Genomic DNA, 22,500 nt, shown 5'->3' on the forward strand with positions numbered 1-22,500 from the left:
CAGCGCTTCATGATGGCGGTATTATAGAGTCTAAATAATAACAGCACTTCATGACGGCGGTATTATAGAGTCTAAATAATAACAGTGCAGCGCTTCATGACAGTATTATAGAGTCTAAATAATAACAGCGCTTCATGACAGTATTATAGAGTCTAAATAATAACAGTGCAGCGCTTCATGACGGCGGTATTATAGAGTCTAAATAATAACAGTGCAGTGCTTCATGACAGTATTATAGAGTCTAAATAATAACAGCGCTTCATGACAGTATTATAGAGTCTAAATAATAACAGTGCAGCGCTTCATGACGGCGGTATTATAGAGCCTAAATAATAACAGCGCTTCATGACGGCGGTATTATAGAGTCTAAATAATAACAGCGCTTCATGACGGCGGTATTATAGAGCCTGATGACCGATGGAATGAAAGGCCTGCAGAAGCGTTCCTTCTTACAAGATGGGTGCAGCAGTGTGTTACTAAAAGAGCTGCTTAGTGCTCCCACTGACCGTGCAGGGGGTGAGAGGAATTGGCCGTGATGGAGGCCAGTTTGTCCAACAACCTCCTCTCACCCACCACCTCAATGGAGTCCGGAGAGCAGCCATTAACAGAGCCAGCCTTCTTAACCAGCTTATTTAGCCTCTTATGTAGCACAGCACTGACCACAGAGCCAGCCTTCTTAACCAGCTTATTTAGCCTCTTATGTAGCACAGCACTGACCACAGAGCCGAGAAGCTCAGCACTGACCGGAGGGGCCCGGGCCAGAGGAGGGGGCACTGACACTAGTCTGGCTGGGCTCAGGTCAATCTCATCAGATGTTGTGCTGATTGGCTGGGCTGAAGGGAGTCTCATCAGATGTTCTGCTGATTGGCTAAGCTTAAATGAGTCTCATTAGATGCTCTGCCCACTGGTTAAACTAAAGTGAGTCACAGCATATGCTCTGCTTGTTAAGCTGAAATGAGTCACAGCAGATGTTGTGCTGATTGGCTAAGCTGAAATGAGTCACAGCAGATGTTGTGCTGATTGGCTAAGCTGAAATGAGTCACAGCAGATGTTGTGCTGATTGGCTAAGCTGAAATGAGTCACAGCAGATGTTGTGCTGATTGGCTGAAACAGCAGAGAGTTCACACACATGCAGCTCTCACTGGCTGACCACTGACCTGCTCAGAGAGACGACCTCGTCCCTCACTCTCTGCTGTTACCAGCCAACTCAAGTAGTGTCCACCCTGTGTTTGAGCCCTGTGTGGCCTCTGATTGGTCTCCCGTCTGTGGCTCTGCACAGGTGAATGGTCAGTCAGTGAGCCCTGTGTGTGTGTTCTCTGGTCAGTCAGTGAGCCCTGTGTGTGTGTTCTCTGGTCAGTCAGTGGTCAGTCAGTCCTGAGTGTGTGTTCTCTCTCTCTCTCTGTGAGCAGGTGCATGTGCCAGACCTGGAGTTTTTTGTGAACCTCGGTGATTGGCCACTGGAAAAGAGGCGGCCCCCTGAGAAGCTCCACCCCATCTTCTCCTGGTGTGGCTCCAATGACACGCGAGACATCGTCATGCCGACCTATGACATCACAGAGTCCGTCCTGGAAACCATGGGCAGGTTAGAGGATGCCTCGTGTGTGTGTTTGAAGTTGTGTGAGTCTGGACGTTTGTGCGTGTGTCTGCGTGTGTGTTTGAAGTTATGAGAATGTGTGCATGTGTGTGATTCTGTGTGTGTAGGTTAAAGCTATTGGTGTATGTGTGTCTAAAGGTGTGTGTGTGTGTGTGTGTGTGCACACGTGTGTGTGTGTGTGTGTGTGTACGTGTGTGTGCGTGTGTGTGTGTGTGTGTGTGTGTGTGCACACGTGTGTGTGTGTGTGTGTGTGTGTGTGCACACGTGTGTGTGTGTGTGTGTGTGTAGGGTGAGTCTGGACATGCTGTCGGTGCAGGGCAGCAGTGGGCCCGGGTGGGAGCTGAAGAACAGCAGCGCTATCTGGCGCGGCCGGGACAGCCGGCGGGAACGGCTAGAGCTGGTCAAGATGGCGCGGGCCAACCCAGACCTGCTGGACGCCGCCTTCACCAACTTCTTCTTCTTCAAGCACAACGAGAGCCTCTACGGGCCGCTGGTCAAGCACATGTCCTTCTTCAGCTTCTTCAAGGTGTGACACACGCGTGTGCATACGTGTGTGTTTGTGTATGAGGGAGCCTGCACGTTTTTGTGTGTGTGTGTGTGTGTGTGTGTGTGTGTGTGTGTGTGTGTGTTTGTTTGTGTGTGTGTGTGTGTGTGTGGGTGTGTGTGTGTGTGTGAGAGAGAGCCTGCACGTTTTTGTGTGTGTGTGTGTGTGTGTGTGTGTTTGTTTGTTTGTGTGTGTGTGTGTGTGAGAGAGAGTCTGCATGTTTCTGTGCGTGCAAGTGTTTGTATGTGTGTGTGTGTGTGTGTGTGTGTGTGTGTATGTGTGTGTGTGTGTGTGTGTGTGTGTGTGTGTGTGTGTGTGTGTGTGTGTGAGAGAGCCTGTACGTTTCTGTGCGTGCGAGTGTTGTGTGTGTTGTGTGTGTTATATGGTGGAGAGCAGGAGGAAAGCATCCCTTGTTGTAGATTAACTCTGACTGTGTCACGACATCTATATGGTCGTCATTGGACATGCTATACGAATCTTACAGTAAGCTGGAGTGGGAGTGTGGCCTTGGATTATACAGTATGCCAGAGGTTACGCTTTACACAAACATGACTTCTCGTTAAATGAACTTGGATTATACAGTATGCCAGAGGTTACGCTTTACACAAACATGACTTCTCGTTAGTGTGGCCTTGGATTATGCCAGAGGTTACGCTTTACACAAACATGACCTCTCGTTAAATGAACTCAAACAAAACAAAAACATTTAACTTTGTCCACGTCAACAATCCTGGTCTCGCTCTCTGAGGGTTTCTCTCCCTGCAGTTATATATTATTGCTGTATCAGATGAGCACTACTATAATGTCACACTGTATCAGATGAGCACTACTATAATGTCGTACTGTATCAGATAAGCACTACTATGATGTCGTACTGTATAGTGTTGCACGGTGTATCGATACTAAAAAAGTATCACGATGCCTTCACGCAAAAAACGATACGATTTCCGACGTTTTTAGAATCGATACTTTATTAAAATTAACGTTCTGTGTCTGCCTGAACTGCTGCTCTCACTGCTCCTTGCACGCATCTAGGCAAGTGGGCGTGTCAAGCAGGCAGCTCTGAGTGAGTGCGCAGCCAACGTCAACATACAGTAGTTCTTTGCCGACCGTCCGCCTTGTGGATAAAACAAAAGGTGAAGTGAAATCTGCAACTATTTCGGATACATCGCGAATAGTGAAGGCAAGCCATCAGGTACACAGAGGCCCGTTTGTGAAATATGTTTCAAAGTCATTTAAAAGCAGTAGGCTACGCATGGAACTTTGCTAAACACCTCGCAGACATATCCCAACATTTTTGTTCAAAGAACGACAGGTTAACGAATATGCTATAGAAAACACGACTACATGGTTTGTGCCAAGTTCTTCTCTTCTGTTTTAGTCTAGCCTAAGTGAAACGAGTATGGTTCTCTGGGATAAAGCGAACCTTCCTTCATCAATTAATTTTGACGAGACATAACGAGCTGTAATCATACGGTACTAACGTGATGAAAGTGCAATGTTCACGCCAGAATAACATTACCATAACTTGTAAACAATCTATTTCATGTTCGGTCAGTACTACTGGTAATATTTGTCATGGCATGTAGATTGCAATTTGTTCAATAAGTATTGCCCAGATGTAGGATAGGCTACCCGAAATGCGCTAATTAAAGCCCACAGCATATAATACCACCAAAGCGTGTTGAGTCCTAATAATAATAGCGGGTTATTGTTACGTGGTAGCAAATCATGTTATCAAAGAAATAGACGTAGGCTAATGTAGGAATGCACACAGACATATTGCAACAGGTAATGGTGTAGGCCTATCTGACGAAGACCTGAATGGTTGGAACGTCGTACTGGCGCAAAGAAGACTATCCTCACATTTTTCCCTTTGCAACTGTCAAAGAAATCCCATGAACACGGGAAGGCCTACGGAAGCCTTTACTGTACATCAGATGGCCTAAAGATTAGGCCCCTCTGCATAGCATTCAGTGATTTGCATGCCTAATTTCAACACTGAGCTTGATCTAGCCTAGTTTGGCTATTTAAAGCTACTTTATTGGCAAAACACAACACAATGTAATGAACTATAACAAAAAATAAAGGACTTAATCACACAAAGTAGGCCTACTATTTTACTGACTATAAAAATAATAATTATGTAGGAAGTTTAGAACCCAGAATTGACCTGCACACTACAAAAGTGCACCGAATTCAACACAAATGACTCAATACACTTGGAGGAGGTATGAGTCCTTCTTTTCCAGATATCTTAGGATTTCGCCGTAGTATCGTTTCAGTATCGAGCATCGTGATATTTATGGCAGGTATCTAATCGAAGTCATAATTTTGGTATCGTGACAACACTAGTACTGTATCAGATGAGCACTACTATGATGTCGTACTGTATCAGTTATATATTTCAGATGAGCACTCTTATGATGTCATGCTGTATCAGATGAACACTACTATGATGTCATACTGTATCAGATGAGCACTACTATGATGTCGTACTGTATCAGATGAGCACTCTTATGATGTCGTACTGTATCAGATGAGCACTACTATGATGTCGTACTGTCAATCAGATGTTTTTTTGTTCCTGCCGTATACGTTCCAGATAATCACAGATAGTTATTGTTCCTGTAGTACAAATTCCAGATAAACTCAGATGGTTCTTGTTCCTGTAGTGTAGGTACCAGATTAACACAGATGGTTCTTGTTCCTGCAGTATAAGTACCAGATAAACGTTGATGGAACAGTGGCAGCCTACAGGCTTCCGTACCTGCTGGCAGGAGGGAGTGTGGTTCTGAAGCAAGACTCCCCCTACTACGAGCACTTCTACAGCCAGCTGCGGCCATGGCAACACTACATTCCCATCAAGGCCGACCTCAGCGACCTGCTCGACAAGATCCGCTGGGCTCGCAACCATGACGACGAGGTAATCATGGAGAGGGCCATGGACTGCTGCTTGGGTGTAACAAGTGGGAAAGTGCAGAAAATTATGGATTTAGGTTCAAATAAGTTCATTTCCTTGTTTGGAAAACTTCTGGGTCCAGTTTCCTGTAGTGTGTAAAGTCCCTGTGACGAATTCTTTATCGTATTTGATTGTAGTGAATTTTATGCTCACAATTGCAGTGTTGTTAAATGAGATGATTGCTGTGTTGTGAAATGAGATGATTGCGATGTTATGAAACATGACACTGCTGATGTTATGAAAGGAAACTTGGAAGACTTGGAGACTTAATGGAATAGTTTCTGATTCCATTTGTCTAAGTTTATCTTTTGCTAAATTCAAAAATGGTGAGAGCACAGTAAGGAACATGTAGCTTAGCCGCAGTAAGGTGTCCAAGTTGGAAAGTGTGAAATCTACCAGTTATCTCGCGTCATTTCACCGAAACACGCCCCCCTTTTGGTTGGAATATCAGCTGTCCGACTCGGGGCTCTTGATAGTGCACCGAGCTGAACGTGCAAGTTGAAAAAAAAAAGATGGCTGTGCTCATAATTGCTGAAGTTGAGATGTATTTTTTCTTTGTATTTGTACTAGGTTGGTCGATTCAAAGTGTAATTCCAGCTAAAATTGACCCAAGGGCGTTTTTCTGCATTAAAACACATCAAATAAGCCGTGGAGACAGTATTTTTCGTTGAGCAACCACTACAGTGCTGAAGTGCCCTTGAGCAAGGCACCTAACCCCTCACTGCTCCCCGAGCGCCACTGTTGTAGCAGGCAGCTCACTGCGCCGGGATTAGTGTGTGCTTCACCTCGCTGTGTGTGTTTCATTAATTCACGGATTGGGTAAAATGCAGAGACCAAATTTCCCTCACGGGATCAAAAGAGTATATATACTTATACTTATACTTATACTTACAGAGCTTGCTCCGGTATATGCTATAGCCCCAAATCGTAAGCAGTGGATTAGCTAAGGGCCATGAGCGAAACGCTTCCCAAATGGCATTTTTTAACCAGTAATATTGTTCAAAACAGCATCAAACCTTGTCAGTAGCTTGCTCAAGGTCCCTACACATAAAACAAAGCACCAACAACGTAGTTAACAAACCCGGAGTTTATTACAGAGGACTGTTAATCTCACAGAAGACTGAGATCTCACACAGAGAGATGACACCTATTGCCAGAAGCCAATGCCTTATACGGACTTTCCTTCGCCAGGAGCTGGTAGGGGGACAGTTGGTAAGTGTTCTTTTGGTCTTCTATAATAAACTCCGGGTTCGCTTACCACGTTGTTGGTGGTTCGTTTTATGTGATCTTTATGTGAGCTGTGATCTGACATCACCTGCTATCATCAAACTAGGGCATATGTCAGCACTGTTAGTGTGGCCAGCTCCACTTAAGAACTAGGGGATATTTCATCAACAGCTATTTCCCCTGATGGAGCTTGTCCAGTTAGACCACTCTGTTCAGAGGGTGTGGTTGTCCAGTAAGGGTATATGATGTATTATAAGTGTCATTAATTGTTATTAATCAATTGTAATCAATACCCATACATATCCCACCTGGTGCTCTCTTTCTCTCATTTTCTCTCTCTCTCTCTGTCTTGCTCTGTGTCTCTCCCTCCTTCTTCCTCTCCCCCCTCTCTCTCCCTCTCTTTCTCTCCCTCTCCCTCTCTCTCCAACTCTCTCTCTCTCTCTCAGGTTAAGAAGATAGCATTAGCTGGACAGGAGTTTGCACGCACATACCTAATGGGAGACGACATCTTCTGTTACTACTTCAGACTCTTCCAGGTAACGTCCTGCTAACCCACTTACACTCTCACACAAACATGGTGCTGATAGTGTAGTGTAGTGTAGTGTGGTTAAGGGGCCGGGTGCTGGTTGTGTAGTGTGGTGGTTAAGGGGCCGGGTGCTGGTAGTGTAGTGTGGTGTAGTGTGGTTAAGGGGCCGGGTGCTGGTAGTGTAGTGTGGTGTAGTGGTTAAGGGGCCGGGTGCTGATAGTGTAGTGTGGTGTAGTGTAGTGTGGTGGTTAAGGGGCCGGGTGCTGGTAGTGTAGTGTGGTGTAGTGTGGTGTAGTGTGGTGTAGTGTGGTGGTTAAGGGGCCGGGTGCTGATAGTGTAGTGTGGTGTAGTGTGGTGTAGTGTGGTGGTTAAGGGGCCGGGTGCTGGTAGTGTAGTGTGGTGTAGTGTGGTGGTTAAGGGGCCGGGTGCTGGTAGTGTAGTGTGGTGGTTAAGGGGCCGGGTGCTGGTAGTGTAGTGTGGTGGTTAAAGGACAATTCCGGCGCAAAATGAACCTAGGGGTTAATAACACATGTGTACCGAGTTCGACCGTTCGCTGGGATTTGTTTTCATGCTAGTCGAATGTGACCAGTTTTATTGCAAACCGCTTATTAGCGGTTAACGCTAGCTTTCGGGGCACACGTACAGTAGAAATAAATCACTATTTCTATACCACTAACAAGGCTCAAAATAGCACCACACTTACACAGTAGCATAATGAGGGTCTCTACATGTAAACCGAAGCATTGAGAACTTTGTAAGTGTACAGGCAGTTTATTAAAAAGAAACACATTACCGTTCACGTCTGGTTCACATATACAGGCAGGCGATGTGAACTAAAATCAAACGTAATTTGCTCAATATAGGCCTATCAGAAATAATAGCTCCGATGTAACATAACTTGTGTAGTGTAGGCTACTTACTTAGCAGCTAGTGGATCCATGTCCCTCTGGTAGCCTATGGATCGCCGCCGCCTGTGTGTGGTATTGACTACAGCTTCTAGCTCTCTCTCTCATAGCCCTTTCACGGAGCTCCCGCAGCTCTTCGTTGGTATTCCGACTCGAAAAGATAAGGACGTCCAATAAGGGTTCATCCTTGATGTCTTCAAATTCGTTCAAATAACCTGCCATCTCTTATGTCTCCTGTTGCGTTCAGTGCTTCTCTTTTGCACAGTCCTTCTGCAACAACGTTTCACCCGAGATTCACTTCACATCCCAGTTGTAACCAAGGCGCCTGCCTGTATGTGAACCAGACGTCAACGGTAATGTGTTTCTTTTTAATAAACTGCCTGTACACTTACAAAGTTCTCAATGCTTCGGTTTACATGTAGAGACCCTCATTATGCTACTGTGTAAGTGCGGGGCTATTTTGAGCCTTGTTAATGGTATAGAAATAGCGATTTCTTTCTCTGTACGTGTGCCCCGAAGGCTAGCGTTAACGCTAATAAGCGGTTTGCAATAAAACTGGTCACATTCGACTAGCATGAAAACAAATCCCAGCGAACGGTCGAACTCGGTACACATGTGTTATTAACCCCTAGGTTCATTTTGCGCCGGAATTGTCCTTTAAGGGGCCGGGTGCTGGTAGTGTAGTGTGGTGTAGTGTGGTGGTTAAGGGGCCGGGTGCTGATAGTGTAGTGTGGTGGTTAAGGGGCGGGTCTGGTATGCAGTAGCCAGACACGTTATGGGTTTGTTTTGCCCTTGAGCAAGGCACTTAACCCTAAGTTGCTAGTGGCTTCTGCCGTTCTCTGGGTGGTGTGTGTGTGTGCGTGCACGTGTGTGTGTGTGTGTGTGCATGTGTGTGCATGTGTGTGTGTGTGTGCATCTCTTGCTCTTATCTTATCTGGCCATCCTGTCAGTGACACTTTTACAGGAACACACTCAAGGACACTGGCACAACAGAGAGCCATCACACCACAGACACTGGACACACACACACACACACACACACACACACACATTAAAGAAAGCATAATCACTAAGTTGAAATGTAAAAAATGTAGACCCAATGTAAAAAAATTCAATTCTTATTAGGCCTTATCATATCTTAGTCAAACTAGCTGAACTATGTCCAGCTGGTTGGGTTATAAGATAGAAGAACAATGCTGCATTATCTTATGCAAAGTAATGTAGCAATGCCAACTCTTCATAAAAACATTGCTTAGTAATGTAGCAATGCCAACTCTTCATTAAATCATTGCTTAGTAATGTAGCAATGCCAACTCTTCATAAAAACATTGCTTAGTAATGTAGCAATGCAAACTCTTCATAAAAGCATTGGTAAGTAATGTAGCAATGCCAACTCTTCATTAAATCATTGCTTAGTAATGTAGCAATGGCAACTCTTCATAAAAACATTGCTTAGAAATGTAGCAATGCCAACTCTTCATAAAAGCATTGGTAAGTAATGTAGCAATGCCAACTCTTCATGAAATCATTGCTTAGTAATGTAGCAATGCCAACTCTTCATAAAAGCATTGCTTAGTAATGTAGTAATGCAACTTATTCATAAAATCATAGCTAAGTAATGTCAGCAGCAAATTATTGCCCTATTGTGCAGAAATATCTGGTTCAACACTACTTATAAAAGAGTCATTGAACAAGACTGTTGTTGAAGCACTCAACCTAGAGGTCTGTAAAGCTATGGTACGTGTGCTTAGACATGTGCTGAATTGTGCTGACGGGGCAGAGTTGAGTTGCCTGCTCTTGTCCCTTGCGCTTACCAAACGTCCAATCCATTTCTCAGATCCCCAGTCCTCCCACTAGACCATACAGTAGTGCACTGCAACACATACAATCCAACCAAGTGATCTTATACTAGGATAAAATTGATAAAAATAGAAATTAGTATGAATAGACTGACCTAGTGCTATCTCAAAAAATAATTATTATATAATTAAGACTTATTTTAAGGAGTCTTATCAAGACAAATTTGCTCACTGCACTGGCAGACAAATTTGCTTGTTCTTAGGATGAGACATCTTAAAATAAGTCAAACTCTTCTTAAAGTAAGTCAAATGATTTTTACGAGAAAGCGCTAAGTAAGTCTCTTTATACTGAAAACAATATCAAATAGATGTTTAGATCTTGATATAATATTAATAACACTTTGATATTAATAACACTTAGATTTGATTGGATAAGCAGTTTTTGCAGTGTAGAGATAACCTTACACAATTATTCATAAATATGAGTGACTACATTGAGAATATAAATCCAATGAAACTAAATTAAATTCACAAAGATAATAAAACTGCCTGTATTTCTGAGGCTTAAAGTCCAAACTAACAAAAAATTGGAATGCTATATGAAGTTCAACAGACAATATGTATTCTTCAGACTGAGCCAACAAGCAGAATATGTCTAAATAAATAGGCTACCGCTCGGGTGGTCTTAATGTATCTATAGAAATAAGACATTGCAAATTATCTAACTAAATAGGCTACCGCTCGGGTGGTCTTAATGTATCTATAGAAATAGGACATTGCAAATGATCAGGACATTGCAAATGATCCCGCTCGGGTGGTCTTAATGTATCTAGAAATAGGACATTGCAAATGATCCTGGCAGGGGATACTCAACGGCAACAGTAAGGAGGATCAAGATCAATACACTTTCTTCAAAAACTCCTAAATATATTTCAGTAATGATAGAAAAAGAAATATTTTTACAACAAACAATTGTATAATTCAAAGCATATGTGAGAACACACACAGAGAGAGAGAGAGAGAGAGAGAGAGAGAGAGAGAGAGAGAGAGAGGGCAAATGCACCCATAGTTTGCTCTTTCTACACTGTTGTTATGTGTTCACCTCAATTGCAACCTAGCACACTGTTGGTATTATTTAAGCCAACCTACAGTAGCACACTGTTGGTGTTATTAAAGCCAACCTACAGTAGCACACTGTTGGTGTTATTAAAGCCAACCTACAGTAGCACACTGTTGGTGTTATTAAAGCCAACCTACAGTAGCACACTGTTGGTATTATTTAAGCCAACCTACAGTAGCACACTGTTGGTGTTATTAAAGCCAACCTAGCACACTGTTGGTGTTATTAAAGCCAACCTACAGTAGCACACTGTTGGTGTTATTAAAGCCAACCTAGCACACTGTTGGTATTATTTAAGCCAACCTAGCACACTGTTGGTGTTATTAAAGCCAACCTACAGTAGCACACTGTTGGTGTTATTAAAGCCAACCTACAGTAGCACACTGTTGGTATTATTTAAGCCAACCTACAGTAGCACACTGTTGGTGTTATTAAAGCCAACCTACAGTAGCACACTGTTGGTATTATTTAAGCCAACCTACAGTAGCACACTGTTGGTATTATTTAAGCCAACCTACAGTAGCACACTGTTGGTATTATTTAAGCCAACCTACAGTAGCACACTGTTGGTGTTATTAAAGCCAACCTACAGTAGCACACTGTTGGTGTTATTAAAGCCAACCTAGCACACTGTTGGTGTTATTAAAGCCAACCTACAGTAGCACACTGTTGATATTATTTAAGCCAACCTACAGTAGCACACTGTTGGTATTATTTAAGCCAACCTCACACTGTTGGTATTATTAAAGCCAACCTCACACTGTTTAATTAAAGTGAGTGACGGAAAAGCAGCATGTGTGGAAAGTCCTTCAATATTTCCATTGTTTACACTCTTGATTATTACACAATTTCATTGTTTACACTCTTGATTATTACACAATATTTCCATTGTTTACACTCCTTGATTATTTACACAATAATTTTACACAATTCCATACATGCTATTTCTGCATTGTTCTACGCAAAAAACATGAAGGGGGTTGGTGTGTCCAAATGTTTGTATACAGTACTGCCATCTCACGTGTCATTCTCTTTATGAGGCACAAGAGCTGTCCTTGAAACTGAGGTGGAACAAGTGTGTGTGTGTGTGTGTGTGTGTGTGTGTGTGTGTGTGTGTGTGTGTGTGTGCGCGTGTGTGTGTGTGTGAGTGAGAGAGACAGAGAAAGAGAGAGACAGAGAAACAGAGAGATAAAGAGATCTGGGAAGAGGGGGATATGATTGGAATAGATTGTTTAGATTTGCCTGTGCTATCTATTAATATGAGTTTAAACCTTGGCATAGATATACAGCTGTAGTTCAAACTAATTTACTGTATGAATGAAACAGTGTAGCCTTCAACCTAATTTATAAATGATAGTGTAGCCCTAAACCTCATTTATAAATGATAGTGTAGCCCTAAACCTAATTTATAAATGAAACATTGTAGCCTTAAACCTAATTCATAAATGAAACAGTGTAGCCTTAAAGCTGATTTATAAATGATAGTGTAGCCTTAAAGCTGATTTATAAATGATAGTGTAGCCTTAAACCTAATTTATAAATGATAGTGTAGCCTTAAACCTGATTTTGAAAGCTGTAGTAATTATCACAGTGCTGTCTGATTGACACATAATGAGTTGATAAAAAGCTGTTGACGGTGCTGTTTCTGGAGAAAGCTTGTTTGTGTGTGTGCATGTGTTATGTCTGTCTGTGTGTGTGTGTGTTTGTGTGCGCACGCATGTTTGTGTGCGTGCATGTATGTGTGTATGTGTGTGTGCGCATGTTTGCGTGCATGCATGCGCGCGTGTGTGTGTGTGTGTGTGTGCATTTGTATGTCTGTGTGCGTGTGTGTGTGTGTGTGTCAGTGTCAAAGGTGGCAGGCTGAAAGAAGAAGTGACTGAAAGTGCTGACTTGTGTGTATTGGAGGGGTCCGGGAGTTCACCACTCCTGTAGAAGAGAAAAGAGAGGGAGGAGAAAAGAGAGGGAGTCCACCACTTCAACATCTAGATCACAGACAGACACTTCAACATCTAGATCACAGACAGACACTTCAACCTCTAGATCACAGTCAACCTCTAGATCACAGACAGAGACACTTCAACCTCTAGATCACAGACAGAGACACTTCAACCTCTAGATCACAGACAGACACTTCAACCTCTAGATCACAGACAGAGACACTTCAACCTCTAGATCACAGACAGAGACACTTCAACCTCTAGATCACAGACAGACACTTCAACATCTAGATCACAGACACACTTCAACCTCTAGATCACAGTCAACCTCTAGATCACAGACAGAGACACTTCAACCTCTAGATCACAGACAGAGACACTTCAACCTCTAGATCACAGACAGACACTTCAACCTCTAGATCACAGACAGAGACACTTCAACCTCTAGATCACAGAAGAGGGAGGGAGAGAGAGAGAGAGAATACTTCATGAAACGATTACTCGAATAATTCGATTACAAAAAATGATCGAGGCAAATTCTCTGCCTGAAGGCTTCACACGGACTGTTATTACTGACACACACACCACTTTCAGAATTAAATTGGCAAGATGACAGAGAGCCAAGAAACTGTCCGTAAAAGGCATAAAGTGTCCAAAGTTTTGGGATCATTTCAAACTTAGAAAAAAGAAGATACGGTGCAATGTGTCACAGAATTGGCACACCACCACAGCACGTCAACGATGATCACCAGATCACCAAGTATAGCTGAATTGGCACACCACCACAGCACATCAACGATGATCACCAGATCACCAAGCGTAGCTGAATTGGCACACCACCACAGCACGTCAACGATGATCACCAGATCACCAAGCGTAGCTGAATTGGCACACCACCACAGCACGTCAACCATGATCACCAGATCACCAAGCGTAGCTGAATTGGCACACCACCACAGCACGTCAACGATGATCACCAGATCACCAAGCGTAGCTGAATTGGCACACCACCACAGCACATCAACGATGATCACCAGATCACCAAGCGTAGCTGAATTGGCACACCACTACAGCACGTCACAGATGAGGCAACATCTGAGCCGAAAACATCCAGTTGTTAACACCAGATCACCAAGCGTAGCCGACACAAGGCAACGTAAACATTGCTGCTACAGTAGCTGATTTAAAGTACTGGCGCTAGTTAGAATACTGTATTTGTAGGGGCTGTAGCCTACTGGCGTGAGTCAATATGATGTTAAGTTATGGAAACTTTAATTAGTAAACTAATTCATATTAAATTGCAAGTGAGGAATACACCAAAAAACTCCTTATCACACACACTCATCTCGTCTCTCTCTCTGTCTCTCTCTCTCCCTTGCACACACACACAGTCACCTCACCAAATAGGCCTACCCCAGACATAACTATTATAGGTTATTTGGTAGTAATGGTAAAATTGGCAGATGCACACATCTACTTAAAACAGATATACTTATTTTTTTATATTTACTGTTTACTTTGAAGTGAGTAGGGCTAATTTACAGCATGACATTTGTTGTGCATATTAATAAATTGCATTTAACAACACAAAATATTTTTTTACTCGATTAATCGATGAAATAATTGACAGAATACTGAGTTCCAAAAATAATCGATAATTGCAGCCCTTGTACTTTATCAATCCACAAAGGGAACTTCAACCTCTAGATCACAGATGAGAGAGAGAGAGAGAGTAAGGGAACTTGCTCTGTTGTTAGTCCAATGAATATTTACATGTATTCACGTTTATATCCAAAGCGCCTTGCATACAGTATGTCATTTATATGACGAGGGTTGTTTATATCCAAAGCGGCGTGCACACAGTATGTCTTTTATATGACGAGGGTTGTTTATAGCCAAAGCGGCGTGCACACAGTATGTCTTTTATATGACGAGGGTCGTTTATATTCAATTTATATGACGAGGGTCGTTTATTTCCAATTTATATGACGAGGGTCGTTTATTTCCAATGTATATGACGAGGGTCACTGTCCCTGGGGCCACTGGGGTTAAGGGGCAAATTCTCCCTTAATGTGCTGACACGGCTTCATTCTTCCCCATTACAGTGCCATAAGGAGGCGTAGGTGAGGTTCATTTGATGACCCATTTCCAGTGTTTTCGCAGGAAAACAGCTCTTTGCTTTAATCACTTTATGGATGGGAAGTAAAGCAAGTGGAACACTTTGTTAAAGAAATATCAACTTTTATGAGGTTATTATGATGCGCGTTCTGCCAAATCGGCTTTAGTGTTCTCATATCCACAACAACTCAGATGTTATCCCTCACACTCGTTTGTGTGCGTCTGTGTGTATGTCTGTCAATGTGTTGACCTGTGTGTGTGTGTGTGGGGGGGGGGGGGGGGTTGTTTGTCTTTGGATGTTGACCTGTGTGTGTGTGTGCATGCATCTTTGTCTTTCTTTGTGTGTGTGTGTGTGTCTGTGGATGTTGACCTGTGTGTGCGTGCATCTTTGTATTTTTGTGTTTGTGTGTCTGTGGATGTTGACCTGTGTGTGTGTGTGCATGCAATTTTGTCTTTTTTGTGTGTGTGTGTACATGTGTGTGTGTGAACGTTGACCTGTGTTTGTGTGTGTGTGTGTGTGTGTGTGTGTGTGTGTGTGTGTGCATGCATCTTTGTGTGTGTGTGTGTGTGTGTCGCAGGAATACGCTAAGCGGCAGGTGACTGAGCCGGAGGTCCGAGAGGGGATGGAGTTGGTGGAGCAGCCGACAGACGAGCTCTTCCCCTGCTACTGTTACCACACACAGGTCAACACACACAAACACACACACATACACACACACAGGTCAACACACACACACACATACACACACAGGTCAACACACACACACACACACACTCACACACACACACACACACACACACACACTAGGGTTGTGCCGATGGACGATATCATCGTCCATCGTGATGGTTGACAGGCATCACGATGGAAAGCAACCATCGTGATGCCACGCCCCCACATGCCAGTCACTAATTCTTGCTGTAACAGGCTAAAACATAAAAAAACCTTTCCCTGAAAATGAAATTGAGCCTACTTTAAAGGCTGTCAGCCAAACAGTTATCACGTATTAGTCTACCGTCTTGTAAAATAAAAGACTTACCCTCTTATTCAAATAATTCCTGACTGTGACGGGAATGTGTAGCCTAATTGTCCTTTAGTAGCCTACATGTCTCGCAGGCCTATAGCCTACATTGGACGTAATATGTAGCCTAATGTTTTAGCAGAAAATATAGATTTATTATTGTTAGGCTACGACTAGGACATTCTAGCGCTCAAATATTTTTGCGAGGCTACAGCGAGCGCCAAATGCGTCCTTCTTTGGTTAAAATAAACCATTTCTTTCGTTAATTATAGGATCAGAAGGTAGCCTATCCGTCTTTCACTGTAAGGCTTGTATTTCATGCATTTAGCAAAAGTCCCAGACAGCAGCGGAGTGGTAATCGGGATTCGTTATTTGTAAAAGTGTTTTTACTTCGCCCTCCTATAGCCTGGACTGCGCGATTGCAGCCCTTTACTTTCACTTCCCGCCGCCCTTATAGTCAGCATAGACGGTAGCCTGATAACGTGGGATGCTGCATAGTACTAATATTTTAAATGAGTGACCACGATAGTAGTCTTAAGTAGCTTTTTTGCTGGGTCCAGCGAAGTCTGTCAATGTGTAATATTCCGCTGGTTGGTGCACACGCAAGTGTTCAGATTGATTGTCTATCCGTCTTTCACAACAATTTTCTTGGATTAAATCTTCCACACAACTTCGGTAGCCTGGTCAGTATGTCTCTCTTAGCTGTCCACTTTCATCAGGCCGTATAGCCTATATAATAGCATTTTTTTTATTTTTATGTAGAACATTATAAATGTATTTCTGTACAGACATACCTATAGGCTGTTTACTACACGAAACCCCCCCCCCCGCCCCCGACGATATGATCGTCCATCACGATGTTTTACTGTACACATCGTCAAATGCCAATTTAGGCGACATCGCCCAACCGTAACAAATACACATACACACACACACACACACACACACACACACACACACACACACACACAGGTCAACACACACACACAGACAGGTCAACACACACACACACACACAGACAGGTCAACACACACACACACAGACAGGTCAACACACATACACACACACACACACAGGTCAACACACACACACACACACTCACACACACACACCGGTCAACACACACACACAGACAGGTCAACACACACACACACACAGACAGGTCAACACACACACACACACACACACACACACACACAGGTCAACATACACACACACACAGGTCAACACACATACACATACACACATACACACACACACACACACACACACACAGAGAGAGAAACCTGACATCCCAGTATCAGAGGGGCATCTTTACTTTACAGGTGTAGAGGAATGTGCAGCCATGCAGCCTGGCTGACCTTGTTATGCTATGAAACACACAGACACACTCACACACACACACACATGCAGCCTGGCTGACCTTGTTATGCTATGAAACACACAGACACACGTACATAAATAAACACATACGTGCACATATACACATGCATGCACATATATGCTGTCCTTTAACAGTTTAAATGTAGATATTGTACTAAAGATCAGCAGTCATTTACAACATAAATGATGAAAACAAGGACATTTCTAAATGACTCCGTTAGATGTTGAGACCATGAGTACAATTCAGAATACATATTACATTAGGACACAAATATGACATGTGCAATACTCAGTGTGTGACTCAGACTAGAGGGGGTGTGTGTGTGTTTATATATATATGTGTGTGTGCGTGTGTGTATGCGTGTGTGTGTGTGTGTGTTGTGTTAGTTCACAGCAGTATTGTCCATGGTGAGATGATATGAGCTTGGTGTCAGGTAAACACCAGCACCGACTGTAAAGCCATTCAGTTTAATACGAGTGCAGATCAAAGAGTGGGCGGCCACCATTGGGTGTCTTAGTCATTCTGTTGTTTGATCTGACTGAGTATTGCGCCATAATCACCTGCTATTTATCACTCTGTCGCTCTGTCTGGTCCAGATATTGTTGCAGTCATGACATTGATCTAATCTCTCTTTCTCTCTCCCTCTTTCTCTCTCTCTCCCTCTCTCTCTCTCCCTCTCTCTCTCTCTCCCTCTCTCTCTCCCCCTCTCCCTCTCTCCCCCTCTCTCTCTCTCTCTCTCTCTCTCCCTCTCTCTCTCTTTCTCTCTCTCTCCCTCTCTCCCTCTCTCTCTCTCCCTCTCTCTCTCTCCCTCTCTCCCTCTCTCCCTCTCTCTCTCTCCCTCTCTCTCTCTCCCTCTCTCCCTCTCTCTCTCCCCCTCTCCCTCTCTCTCCCTCTCTCTCTCTCTCTACTCTCTCTCTCTCATAGGCCAAGGATGAGCTTTGACAGATCATTGGATCAGTTGTGAAAGCATCCCCTGATCTGCAGTTACATATGACAGCATTTCCTAAGTACACATGTTGGGGTGGCCCCTCCCCCATGTAACACAGTAACAATTCTACTGAATGTTAGTTTTATAAGATTTTAATAAATATTTTTTCCAATACTTGTTTTTGGAGACAGTGCCTGGTAATTTCAGTGTGTTGTATGTGGCTGGCATGCTACTGCTTATTAGCCTGACGAGCCAGACCCACATTAAAATGTAGGGTCTGGGCACTCACCGTTCGCAGTGCTCAGTCCGAGGGGCGGGATAATCAGTTGTCTTTCAAATTCCCTCTGCACGCAATAGGACGCAATAGGATATTTGTTTTCAAGTAGCAGGGAATTCAAGCCAAACCGTTGCAACTCTGCCATCAATCATTATGTTAAGCCCACCAAACGACTCTATACACGATTTCAAGGGCCTGATTAAGTTTCGATTTCTGGAGCTCACAAGCCAACGGAGAGTTGCTAGACTAGCCCTGGCAGCAAATGTAATTTGCTGCCGCTAGGGGCGCGTCTAGATTTCTAGGCTAACTGCTTATGTGAAGCACACTAAAAACGTATAACTGAGGAGTGTGTGTGCGCGTGCGCGCATGTGCGTGTGTGTGTGTGGAGTCTTGTATGTGATACATCCTAAAACATTATGACTTAAAGGAGTGCCAAGTCTCCTGTATGATGGACACTAAAACCTTGACCTTGGAAATGTCACCGTGGCAATACCTACAACCGGAAGACATACACACACACACACGCCCAAAAGCCGTTAAACTGCTTCCTTACAAGCAGGGTCCTTGACACAGCGGTGGTGTGCCGTGCTTGTTTCCCCACACAGCGGTGATGTGCCGTGCTTGTTTCCCCACACAGAGGGGAGACACTGAAGAGCAGGGCATGTGGGTGCATCAGGAGAGCAGGGCATGTGGGTACGGGGGCATCAGGAGAGCAGGGCATGTGGGTACGTCAGGAGAGCAGGGCATGTGGGTACGTCAGGAGAGCAGGGCATGTGGGTACGGGCGTCAGGAGAGCAGGGCATGTGGGTACGGGTGCATCAGGAGAGCAGGGCATGTGGGTGCATCAGGAGAGCAGGGCATGTGGGTACGTCAGGAGAGCAGGGCATGTGGGTACGGGTGCATCAGGAGAGCAGGGCATGTGGGTACGGGGGCATCAGGAGAGCAGGGCATGTGGGTACAGAGCAGGGCATGTGGGTACGGGGGCATCAGGAGAGCAGGGCATGTGGGTACGGGGGCATCAGGAGAGCAGTGGACAGATAGATAGAAGGATGGATGGATGGATGTGTTATTTACAAGGGAAATGTAGGCATCTGGCAGCTTATTTTGACAGAGCATTTACAACACCGCAAGGATGGAAAAACAATTGTGAGATGATCAATTCTCCACCAGATATCAGATTCCTGACAGAAGACTGACCCTGTGATGCGGTGTGATGTGTGCCATGAAGGTAGTGCGAAAATATTGCCAATATTGCGAAGCCTACCTCCAGGCTCAACCGTCATCCTACTATGGTTGTTATAGTTACCATTCATAAGCAATTGATATGGAACGGTGATTAAACTTTTTTTTACCAGATCTACTTCATAGGTGTCCCGCTATTCAGAATTAATAGCCAGCCAATCAGAAAAGAGTATTTCTTCTCTCCGGGTGATAAAGGTAATTGACGGCTATGAAAATGAACAATGCGGCACCTCCTCAACCTGTCTGATGAGCACCCTCCTCCGTCTATAGAGAAGGTGGGCTACTGGATCAGGTGGTGGACATTGTCCATGATTGACAGCTTGCTCAGGGTCCTTTTTTCCACCACTGATGTGAAGGACTCCAGCTCAGTGCCCATTACAGAGCCAGCTTTCCTCACTGGCCTGTCCAACATGATGTGGATTGTAGAGAGCACTGAGACACTCCGTTATAAAGGTAAAACCCCCAAAAGCATTGAATTAGCCTAGTTTGTAGGCTTATGAGGCTATTGACATATTGTCTGGGGGAAATTGGGAAAGCTCATATTGACTCCTCAACAGTAGATGGCGCTGTGTGGTTAATATTAAATCAGTTTTGAGGACCGCCATGCTTAAAATCCTATGGCGGAGTGTTCAGAGGTAGGCTATGCTATGTTATTCTCTTCACAATCCACAGTTGTCTGATGGTGGTGAAGAACAATAGAAAAGCTCAACTTAATTACTTTATGTCGTGGGTGTATATTTACTTTTAGGAAAAGGTCAAAATACCCTTCGGAGAGAAGCGGCTGGATGCTGTGATAACTTTCACAGATAAGGTGTCCGATGTTCGGACCGCGGTAGTTCTGACCCACGGGGCCGGCGGAGACATGAACTTCAAGCACCTGGTGTCGTTGGCGCGTGCCGTGGCGGCGTCGGGGCACATCTGCGTGCGCTTCACCTGTAAAAGCCTGAACCTGCCGTACAGAGTGAAGGCTTACGGGGCCGTGGTGGTGAGAATGCTTAGGGGAGGAAGAGGAGGCTAGACTACTAAAGTTACTACTGAGAGAAGGCTACCCTTACAAGTAGGCTACAATGCAGTAGGCCTATACAGTAAGAATGTCGTGTCCAGAATATGGCATTCGTGCAGGAAAGTGCAGTAGGCTAGCCTAGTTCAATGCAGTTTCTTTTGTCCAAAACATTGCATGAACTGCAAATAGTTCCATCAGAGCTGCCGTGTTAATACTGAGAAAAGGGTAAGCAATGGTTGCATAATGTGTAGGCAATTTGTTGCGTATCAGAACCAGACTGAAATACTGTTGTGATGATTTATTTCACAGACATATTTAAAAAGCCATGGCAGATTCACACTGACAAAACTATTCCTCGGGGGTAAGTTGGACCGGGGGCACTGCTAGTAATTGTGGGCCCCATGGCAATCTAAATTGCTTTACCTCCTTATCCTATAAGGGTCATTCCGTGTCAAATCAGACAAAATCACCATCTCAGATTTTGCTCAAAGCTTGTCTACCTAATAAATAGGTCCCAAAACTATACATTATTGTCACCTTACTAAAATAATGGCATATGTCATTTGACAATTTCAGCTTGCCCTGCACTTATTAGGCTACAAGTTCAGGTTGGTCATCAGCCTGCCTTGCACTCATTGCCTATAGACCAGTGTTTCTCAAACTTTTTTTCTGGGGACCCACTTTTTAAAAATGATAGACTATCGCGACCCAACTCGTGACTGTGTTAGTTAACAAACTAGATCAGTGGTTCTCAAACTTTTTCTTTCATTCCCCACTTTGATCAAGGGGGCATTCTCGAGCCCCACCTGTCCCTCATCGCTCTAAGAAAGTGGTAGGTCAAGCTTAAAATTGTCAAATTTATTGAAATAATGACAAGTTCTAGCATAGGCCATTTTACAGCATTGTACAATATATTCAATGAAATACCAACATGCTGCATTATCCATAATCCAGTCATACTGAGCACTGCTGGTTGGGAAATATTTTTGAAATAAACTTTGCAGGGATGTGATGTAGGCCTACTGTTTAATACATGGGATCACAAGAGTGCCTCCCAATCAGACGTTTCAGCGATTTCGCTCAGTAATCTCAAATGCATAATACTGTCGCGATCGAGGCGCCTGTCCCATCCCATAAGTTTTTTTGGTGAATGCAGTAATCGTATTTGCTAGGTGAGGTAGGTGCTTGTCTTTGCCTTTGTAACTGGACATTTAACTCAAATGTATCGCTAAGATATATAAAATATATCGCTAAGATAGGCCAGCTTCGTCAAGAAATGTTCATTAGTGAACGTGCTTGCTTGCAGATTTAAACATGCGCTCTTTCTCCAAGAAGGAACAAACTCAAAGCTAAAAACACGCGCGACTGCACTTTACCTCGGGAAAGCCACCTTGCCTCGCTGTGAAACAGTACAGCCTTTTGGTCAGCTACCATCTCTTCGCAAAGTGCGGAGAATAGACGCGCTTTTAAGGGCTGGGTTTTGATGAAATTCACCACTCTCACAGCAACGTTCAAAATCTCATGTAGGTCGGGACTAACTAAGCTGCCTTGACACGCCTTCCCTGTGAATAACACAGTGCGTCCATTGCGCATCGGGTGCTACCTAGGCCCAGGCTACAGATAAAAAATAAAAAATAAAAAAAAACTCCTGTTTTTCACGTCAGTTCGCGCCCCACCTGGCATGTCTCCGCGACCCACAGTTTGAGAAACGCTGCTATAGACCCTTTCAACAATAAAAACAAAAACAATGCTTGAACGTTCTATTTGGTTCCCAATCTACTTCCTCTGCATTAAGATAACATATGGAATGTTAAAACGGAAGCCTTGTGGGGCCAACTATGATGCTGATAATGGAACTCTCTTGAAAGGGTCTATAAAAATTAAAAAGTTGAAAAGACATAGCAACCTGGTCCAT

The 22,500-nt window shown here is 43.8% G+C and overlaps 1 protein-coding gene across 4 annotated transcripts in view; it reads left to right on the forward strand.

Moving 5' to 3' along the window:
* Positions 1-22,500, forward strand: part of LOC143100058 (protein O-glucosyltransferase 2-like) — a 59,128-nt gene that overhangs the window by 13,492 nt on the left and 23,136 nt on the right. For 3 of the 4 annotated variants that reach the window (XM_076262981.1, XM_076262983.1, XM_076262982.1), the window contains 6 exons: positions 1,410-1,582; positions 1,883-2,120; positions 4,855-5,064; positions 6,774-6,863; positions 15,311-15,415; positions 18,060-18,237. In XM_076262981.1, coding sequence (XP_076119096.1) covers positions 1,410-1,582; positions 1,883-2,120; positions 4,855-5,064; positions 6,774-6,863; positions 15,311-15,415; positions 18,060-18,077 — 834 coding nt within the window. In that variant the 3' untranslated portion in view covers positions 18,078-18,237. Of the gene's footprint in view, positions 1-1,409; positions 1,583-1,882; positions 2,121-4,854; positions 5,065-6,773; positions 6,864-15,310; positions 15,416-18,059; positions 18,238-20,330; positions 20,568-22,500 lie in introns of those variants that run through there. The other variant, XM_076262984.1, reaches the window with a different exon arrangement.

The sequence above is a fragment of the Alosa pseudoharengus genome, unplaced genomic scaffold, assembly GCF_046254945.1.
Source record: "Alosa pseudoharengus isolate Yale_2024_CS ecotype anadromous, Long Island Sound unplaced genomic scaffold, YU_APseudo_1.1 YU_APseudo_1.1_scf_3, whole genome shotgun sequence".
In the NCBI taxonomy this organism is placed as follows: Eukaryota; Metazoa; Chordata; class Actinopteri; order Clupeiformes; family Clupeidae; genus Alosa; species Alosa pseudoharengus.